The sequence below is a fragment of the Scyliorhinus canicula genome, chromosome 19 (assembly GCF_902713615.1).
Source record: "Scyliorhinus canicula chromosome 19, sScyCan1.1, whole genome shotgun sequence".
NCBI lineage: Eukaryota > Metazoa > Chordata > Chondrichthyes > Carcharhiniformes > Scyliorhinidae > Scyliorhinus > Scyliorhinus canicula.
Window position 1 is genome coordinate 104,117,561 of NC_052164.1, and position 9,106 is coordinate 104,126,666.

General features: G+C 48.5%; 1 protein-coding gene across 1 annotated transcript; it reads right to left on the reverse strand.

Moving 5' to 3' along the window:
* Positions 1 to 603: 603 nt before the first annotated feature.
* On the reverse strand, positions 604 to 7,589 carry ccdc153 (coiled-coil domain containing 153). Its single transcript, XM_038779388.1, has 4 exons — positions 7,445 to 7,589; positions 5,932 to 6,024; positions 3,749 to 3,879; positions 604 to 1,070 (listed from the first exon to the last, which is right to left on the reverse strand). Exons 1-4 carry the CDS (start codon positions 7,572 to 7,574, stop codon positions 942 to 944), a joined length of 483 nt encoding a protein of 160 aa, XP_038635316.1. The 5' UTR covers positions 7,575 to 7,589; the 3' UTR covers positions 604 to 941.
* Between the last annotated feature and the right edge of the window lie 1,517 nt (positions 7,590 to 9,106).

Below are 9,106 nucleotides of genomic sequence, written 5' to 3' on the forward strand. Positions count from 1 at the left end.
GTGTGTCTCTTTGTGTGTATATGTGTGTGTCTGTGTGTGTGTGACAGTCTGCGTGTCTCAGTGTGTGTGACAGTCTGCGTGTCTCAGTGTGTGTGACAGTCTGTGTGTCTCAGTGTGTGTGACAGTCTGTGTGTCTCAGTGTCTGTGACAGTCTGTGTGTGTGTGTCTGTGTGTGTGTGACAGTCTGCGTGTCTCAGTGTGTGTGACAGTCTGTGTGTCTCAGTGTGTGTGACAGTCTGTGTGTCTCAGTGTCTGTGACAGTCTGTGTGTGTGTGTCTGTGTGTGTGTGTGACAGTCTGTGTGTGTGTGTCTGTGTGTGTGTGTCTGTGTGTGTGTGACAGTCTGTGTTTCAGTGTGTGTGAATATGTGTGTGTCTGGACGTGTTAGTTTGTGTATCAGTGTATGTGTTTGTCAGTGTGTGTACACGTGTGTGTCAGTGTGTGTGTGTGTGTCAGTCTGCACCTGTGTGTTGTGGCACATGTAAATGAGTCAGATGATAATTTTAAATCACTTCCAGCAAAGTAGATTAATGTTATTATATTTTATAATTTTGGTTAATTAAAAATGATAATAGAAATTGCAGATGAGACGAGAAGATGGATATTGAGATTAAAATATTTCTGACCCTTTATTTAACACTGGGATATAAGGAGTATGTTAGACTTTAGATAGGATAATTATTTACACAGGTTCCTGCTTTGGTTTGAAATTTGGGTTCCGACGCAAGACTAATTATCCAATTTTAAGTGATCAGAATAATATTTTAAATTAAAATTTCAGTTGTGGAAATATTTTGCCAAAGTGCGGGAGTGAGAGTCACAGACACCAGTTTTGATTCGCAGAGTCAGATCCGACAGGAGACGGTTGGGAATGGAGACGTTTAGTGAGAGTCGCAGTCACCCCGAGACATTCTGACCAAATATCCACTTCCTCCACAGGGTTTAAATCTCCAGCGGGTTGAGCCCAAACTCCAGCAGTTTCTGCTTCTGTTCCAAATGGAAACTGGTCGCTGCTTTCTCCCACTGGAGTCTGGAGGTTTCCAGCTTGTTCAGTAGCATGTCCAGGCTGTCCTGTATCAGGAGGAGAAGGAGGAAAGAGGTCAATGTGTCTCACTGTTCACAGACCCTCGGCCTGCCAGCAGCCCGGACAAGAAGATAACATTTAATCAGCAAGCCTTTGGGTTGGGGTTTTATCAGTTTGGGGATTGTGATGAGGGAGAGCATCCTGAGGCGGCTCAGGGCTTCACAGTGGTAAGGAGGAGTTGGGATAAACTTTAAAGGAGAATTGGGTGTGGCGGAAGATTATTATTCACACCAAGTGATCTGGAAGGTGATGCCTGAAAGAACAATTGAAGCAGGTTCACTAGTAACTATCAAAAGGGTATTGGATAAATACTCACTATAAATGGCACCTCCTTAATTCCAATTCTCTTCCCACACCTAGTGGTACACTCAGGCAGACTTTTGTCAGAGCTAGTTATTCCTGGAACAGGTCACTAGTCTGTCTCCGGAGGCTTAGTGATTGAGGGGCGCCGCTCCACATCGAGCATGGCTGACCAGGAGACCCTGCCACTCTTACCGCCAGTCATTGGCGTGTTGGAAGGATTTTGCAGCTTGATAATCAACCTGTTTGGCTGCGTTATGAACCCACCTTCCTCGGCCATCAGGTCCTGGGGTGGGAATCAAACCCAAAGTTTCTGGCTCAGAGACAAGAACGTTACCAACTGTGTGATCAGACTGCCAACCACCTTCTTAAGGGCAACAAATACTGGCCTTGCCAACAATACCTATATCCCGCGATTGAACACAAAAATATTTGAAAAGGGAACATTTCAGGGCTATATGGAAAGGGCAGGGTTATGGGACTAATTGTCCAATTAACTAATTCCTTTTCAAAATGCCAGACAGACATAGAACATAGAACAGTACAGCACAGAACAGGCCCTTCGGCCCTCGATGTTGTGCCGAGCCATGGTCACCCTACTCAAACCCACGTATCCACCCTATACCCGTAACCCAACAACCCCCCCTTAACCTTACTTTTTAGGACACTACGGGCAATTTATCACGGCCAATCCACCTAACCCGCACATCTTTGAACTGTGGGAGGAAACCGGAGCACCCGGAGGAAACCCACACAGACACGGGGAGGACGTGCAGACTCCGCACAGACAGTGACCCAGCCGGGAATCGAACCTGGGACCCTGGAGCTGTGAAGCATTTATGCTAACCACCATGCTACCGTGCTGCCAAGTAGCATCCCTGCCTCTGAGCTGGTAGCTCGCGGTTCGATTCCCACCCCAGGACCTGATGGCCAAGGGAGGTGGGTTCATAACGCAGCCAAACAGGTCAATTATCAACCTATAAATCTGTCCAAACACACAATGGCTGGCGGTAAGAGTGGGAGAGTCAAAGAGTCAGAGATGTTTACAGCATGGAAGCAGGCCCTTCGGCCCAGCTTCTTCATGCCGCCCAGTTTCTATCACTAAGAGAGACTTCTTCTGGGCTGTGATTGGCGCAATGTATCTTGAATGCAGCATAAAGAGGGAGCAGGGAGACGGAAGAGTGTATAGGAATTCGGGAGTGTGAGAAGAGCAATGCTTCATCAAATTACTGATAGGATGCTCTCATATTCAGTTCCTTACAACAGAGATCATTTCAAAATAGGGATATTTAGATTATGAAAGATTTTGATAGGGTTGAGGTAAAGGTGTTTCCACTCTAAGGGAGTCCAAACCGCAGGGCCATGAATATAAGACAGTCACAAGTAAATCCAATAAGGAATTCAGGATAACTTCCTTACCTAGAGCGGCGAGAATGTGGAATGCTTGAGGTGACATTTAACAGAAATTTGGTAATCAGAAAAGGGAGAAGGGAATAGAAGGATACACTAACAGGGGAAGATGAAGTAGGTATGGGAAGAGGTTCCTCATGTGGAGTATAAACACTGGCATAGATGATTTGGATCAAATGGCCTGTTTCTGTGTTAAGTATTTAAGAACTTGCCCCTCTTGCCGTCTTATTCACTGAACTTCAAAATCTCATTCTGCATCAAGCTCAGCTATGGAGACAGAAAGCAACAGACTGAAATACTTGGCTTTCATAATCTAGGACATCCAAAGCACTGTACAGCTAATAAAATATTTTATAAGTGTAGTTCTTTGTAATGTCAGAAATTTACCAGCTAATTTGCACATAGCAACATCCCATAAACAGTACTGGGCAGATCATCCGTTTTTAATGATGTTGATGGAGGGATAAGTAATAGCCAGGACACTGAGAATTTTCCTGCTCTTCTTCGAATATTCTCACGGATGTTATTAACTCCAGCTGAGGAGGCAGACGCAAACTCAGTTTAACAAATCATTGAAAGACACCTTTGACAGTGCAGCACTCCCTCAGACTGCACTGGAGTGTCACTCTGGATTATGTGCTCGAGTCTCTGGAATAGATCTTGAACCTTAATCTACTGGTGACGCTGTTCCCACTAAACCAAGGCGGACACCTTATCAAAGCACCTTAACTATATCAGAGACACGTGGCCCCTACAACAGTTGTTTATCATTCCCAAAGATCCAAAGTAAGAAGTCTTACAACACCAGGTTAAAGTCCAACAGGTTTGATTTAAACACGAGCTCGTGTTTGAAACAAACCTGTTGGACTTTAACCTGGTGTTGTAAGACTTCTTACTGTGCTCACCCCAGTCCAACGCCGGCATCTCCACATCAAAGATCCAAAGTGTTACCTACATGGAGGATGGCTTCATATTCAGTTTCCATGTTGTCTATCTTGCTCTGGAGCTCCTTGATGGTAGAATCTTTCTCCTTGATGATCTGCAACTTCTCCTCCTGAGACCTTGCTAACTGCTGCTGACAAGATGCTGGGAAAGTAATTAGTCCCCGTGTGACCTTCAACCCCCCACTCCCCCTCTGTACCAGACCAAACTCCAGCAAAGTCCCACTGCACAATCAGCACTGCTGCATCCAGCCAGACCCCAGCACAGCAGCCAGACCCCAGCACAGCAGCCAGACCCCAGCACAGCAGCCAGACCCCAGCACAACAGCCAGACCCCAGCACAACAGCCAGACCCCAGCACAGCAGCCAGACCCCAGCACAGCAGCCAGACCCCAGCACAACAGCCAGACCCCAGCACAGCAGCCAGACCCCAGCACAACAGCCAGACCCCAGCACAGCAGCCAGACCCCAGCACAGCAGCCAGACCCCAGCACAGCAGCCAGACCCCAGCACGGCAGCCAGACCCCAGCACGGCAGCCAGACCCCAGCACGGCAGCCAGACCCCAGCACAGCAGCCAGACCCCAGCACAGCAGCCAGACCCCAGCACGGCAGCCAGACCCCAGCACAGCAGCCAGACCCCAGCACAACAACCAGACCCCAGCACGGCAGCCAGACCCCAGCACGGCAGCCAGACCCCAGCACGGCAGCCAGACCCCAGCACAGCAGCCAGACCCCAGCACGGCAGCCAGACCCCAGCACAGCAGCCAGACCCCAGCACAGCAGCCAGACCCCAGCACAGCAGCCAGACCCCAGCACAGCAGCCAGACCCCAGCACGGCAGCCAGACTCCAGCACGGCAACCTGACCCCAGCACAGCAGCCAGACCCCAGCACAGCAGCCAGACCCCAGCACAGCAGCCAGACCCCAGCACAACAGCCAGACCCCAGCACGGCAGCCAGACCCCAGCACAGCAGACTGACCCCAGCACGGCAGCCAGACCCCAGCACAGCAGCCAGACTCCAGCACGGCAGACTGACCCCAGCACAGCAGCCAGACCCCAGCACAGCAGCCAGACCCCAGCACAGCAGCCAGACCCCAGCACGGCAGACTGACCCCAGCACAGCAGCCAGACCCCAGCACAACAGCCAGACCCCAGCACGGCAGCCAGACCCCAGCACAGCAGACTGACCCCAGCACAGCAGCCAGACCCCAGCACAACAGCCAGACCCCAGCACAGCAGACTGACCCCAGCACAGCAGCCAGACCCCAGCACAGCAGCCAGACCCCAGCACGGCAGCCAGACTCCAGCACAGCAGCCAGACCCCAGCACAGCAGCCAGACCCCAGCACAGCAGCCAGACCCCAGCACAGCAGCCAGACCCCAGCACAGCAGACTGACACAGTAAATCTACACAGTTCCGCCGCAGGGTATGTGTAATCAGTTTATACTGCACATGCTCATTCATTTACTATTTGACAACCATTCATTTGAACATATACATTACATTATAGTTAGTCACACACTAAAATCAGTCACAAATCAATGGTGGGGTGCTCTTTCGGGGATCAGTGCAGATTTGATGGGCCAAACAGCCTCCTTAGAACATAGAATATACAGTGCAGAAGGAGGCCATTCGGCCCATCGAGTGCACCGACCCACTTAAGCCCTCACTTCCACCCTATCCCAGTAACCCCATCGAACCTTTTTGGTCACTAAGGGCAATTTATCACAGCCAATCCACCTAACCTGGACGTCTTTGGACTTTGGGAGGAAACCGGAGCACCCGGAGGAAACCCACGCACACACGGGGAGAACGTGCAAACTCCGCACAGACAGTGACCCAGCAGGAACCGAACCTGGGTCCCTGGCGCTGTGAAGCAACAGTGCTAACCACAGAAGGAAGAGTCTATAGGTTGAGGAATTCAGGAGGAGTGTGAGAAGAGCAATGCTTCATTGAACAACTGATCGGATGCTCTCATATTCAGTTCCTTACAACAGAGATACCACCTTCTGGCCTGTAGGGATTCTGTACACAGACAATGTACTTGCTCATTCACTTACCACACTCACAAGCACTGTACGCACTCACACTCATACATACTGCACACCACAATCTGCAACAGCTCATTCATGTGTACTCAGTGCCGATACTGATCTGCAGTTTGTTAAGGTTGGTGTGCTTTTCATTGACACTCACTGAGTTGCTGCTGCAGGCGGCTGACCTCGATCTCCAGCTGATGGACCTGGAGGTCCATGTCAGACCGCATGGTCTTGTACTGACGGGTCAAATCTGGAGTTCAGAGAGAATGAAGGTTGTTACACCATTCAGGAATTGTTTACAGCTCTTATTTCAGACTTGACCAACTTCTGTTCCCCCAACCCGGTCGCATCAGTAGCAACCTCCACCCGTCCCTGATTTTTGTCTCCATGTACAAACATTCCTTTGTGTTATATAGTAATCTGAAATAGTTTTAAAAAAAATTTAGAGTACCCAATTATTTTTTCCAATTAAGGGGCAATTTAGCATGGCCAATCCACCTACTCTGCACATCTTTGGGTTGTGGGGGCGAAACCCACGCAGACACGGGGAGAATGTGCAAACTCCATGTTATATTACGTTGTGTAATATCTTATTACTTATTTGCTTTCTGCCAAGATGGTCATACACTAGGCAGCACGGTGGCCTAGTGGTTAGCACAACCGCCTCACAGCGCTGAGGTCCCAGGTTCGATTCCAGCTCTGGGTCACTGTCCGTGTGGAGTTTGCACATTCTCCCCGTGTCTGCGTGGGTTTCGCCCCCACAACCCAAAAATGTGCAGAGTAGGTGTATTGGCCACGCTAAATTGCCCCTTAATTGGAAAAAATAATTGAGTAATTTAAATTTATAAAAAAAAATTATTTAAGATGGTCATACACTCGATGTTCATTAACACTCAAAGTCTTCAAATAAAGCACATATTGAGTAAAGATAACAATTTAACTATGAGTTTGTTCTCTCTTCAATAACTAAACTATCGATTAAATTAACAAGACTAAATATATATTAACTATGATTAACGACATCTGCACACTAAGCTATTTCTCTCTACCTCTGGTTACTAGTCACTCCGAACACGAAGAGACGGGAACGATCCTCGAGTTTATCTTTTATACCCATCTCTAGTGCTGCCATCTAGTGGTTATCTAGGTGTTACTTCTATATATTAACCTTTTATATACACACAGATATGCAGATCACTACACTCCACACGGACATTGACCCAGAGCCAGGATCGAACCTGGGACCTTGGCACCATGAGGCAGCAGGGCTGTTCACTGCGTCACCGTGCTGCCCTGCTAATCTGAAATAGTTATCAACTACCTTAACTAGGACACAGGATAAACCTATATATTGGGAAGGGCGAGCAGTAGGTGGAGGCAGGCAGGGACGGGACGGGCCAGCTCCTCAGTGCAGGAAGTGAGGTAAATGTGACCTTAGCAGGAATAAAGTCCTGTTCTTGGCACTGCGGGCGCTGAGAAAGACCCCTCTACATGTGCCCAATTCAGGACTCTGCTTTTTGCCCATTAAATCACACCCCAGGAATATGAGAGGTTTGATATCCAGGTGGATGACAGTGAATTTACTGCCTTCCCAACTGTATAAACAATCCATTGGCTGTATTGGTTCAATCGTTGTTCCAATATCAATTAAGAAAAAAATAACTAATCACCTGATATTCTTGTTCCCACCACCTGCCTCCAAGATGCCATCTCACGCTGGTGTTCGACTGCTTTTATCTCACCCAAGTAGACATTTTTTATACATTTCACGTTGGGCTCTTCACCTCTGGAAAGCTTCATATCTGAGTGAGATCATCTCCTCATTTGACAATCAAACATGCAGGAATCACTGAACCTAAAGTGGAACCTCTAACCTGGGAAATAGCCCTTCTCATCCGGAGGCATCCCATTCATCCGGAGAAGCTCCTTCTTCCCCACGAAACACTCTCTCTCACCCTCAACACAGAGAAACTGGGAATGCCCTCTCCATCTAATCCAGTATACTGAGCTTCTGCTGCCCTACCTCGCTTCCCCAGCTGAGATTCTCCAACTTAGCACAGGCTGCTTAGGACCATTCAGCTCCTGTGGGGAAATGTTGAACTTTCAGTGTGACAAACTACAAATGTGACAATGTGCGTAGCTGTCAGTAAGTCAGATACAAGTGTAAATTGCTGGTATAAATGCAGAGATGGAGCGCCAATCAGGAGTCACAACTCAGGATACAAAGCCAATGGGGAACAAAGTGGGGGGGGGGGGGGGGGGTATAAGAAAGCTTGACCTTCAGTGCGCCGGGAATTTATCTTTGTTCCTTTGTGGCTTTTTTGCCCTGAATTTGTACAAACTACATTTTGCAATAAACTCAATATAAACCTACCACCGGACTTCCCTTCTTATTCGAAAATAAGAGCTCCTGAAGCTCCTGACTTCATTATAGCTTTGGTTCAAACATGGATAAAAGAGCTGAATGCAAATGATGAGGTCAGAGAGACTGCTCTTGACATCAAGGCAGCATGTGATTGGATGTGGCATCAAGGAGCCCGAGCTAAACTGGAGTCAGTGGGAATCGGGGGGAAAACTCTCCGCTGGTTGGAGTCATACCCGGCACAAAGGAAGATGGTTGTGGTGGTTGGAGGTCAATCATCTCAGCTCCAGGACATCACTGCAGGAGTTCCTCAGTAGGTCCAACCATCTTCAGCTGCTTCATCAATGACCTCCCTTCCATCATAAGGTCAGAAGTGAGGTAGTTCACTGAAGATAGCACAATGTTCAGCACCATTTTCAACTCCTCAGATATTGAAAAGGCAGTAATCAGGAAAACTTGGACAATATCCAGGCTTAGGCTGACAAGTGGCAAGTAACATTTGTGCCACACAACTGCCACGCAATGACCATCTCCAACAAGAGAGAATCTAATTGGAAAAATTTCATTTTTTCCAATTAAGGGGCAATTTAGCGTGGCCAATCCACCTACCCTGCACATCTTTGGATTGTGGGGGCGAAACCCATGCAAACACAGGGAAAATGTGCAAACTCCACACAGACAGTGACCCAGAGCCGGGATTGAACCTGGGACCTTGGCGCCGTGAGGCAGCAGTGCAATTCACTGCGCCACTGTGCTGCCCCAAACCTGGGACTTCTACAACCTCTAGAAGGACAAGAGCAGCAGATACCTGAGACCCCCACCACCTGGAGGTTCCCCTCCAAGTCACCCATCATCCTGACTATGAAATATATCCCCATTCCTTCACTGTCGCTGGGGCAAAATCCTGGAACTCCCTCCCTAACAGCACTGTGGGTGTACCTACACCTCAGGGACTGCAGCGGTTGAAGAA

What these genes read in the sequence shown, in the direction of transcription:
- ccdc153 (XM_038779388.1), bottom strand. Translation starts at nt 7,574, where the DNA reads ATGAAGCTTTCCAGAGGTGAAGAGCCCAACGTGAAATGTATAAAAAAT. An exon ending in CCGCCTGCAGCAGCAACTCA is followed by an intron (nt 3,880 to 5,931) that starts GTGAGTGTCAAT and finishes TTACTTTCCCAG; the next exon opens with CATCTTGTCAGCAGCAGTTA. An exon ending in AATATGAAGCCATCCTCCAT is followed by an intron (nt 1,071 to 3,748) that starts GTAGGTAACACT and finishes CTCCTGATACAG; the next exon opens with GACAGCCTGGACATGCTACT.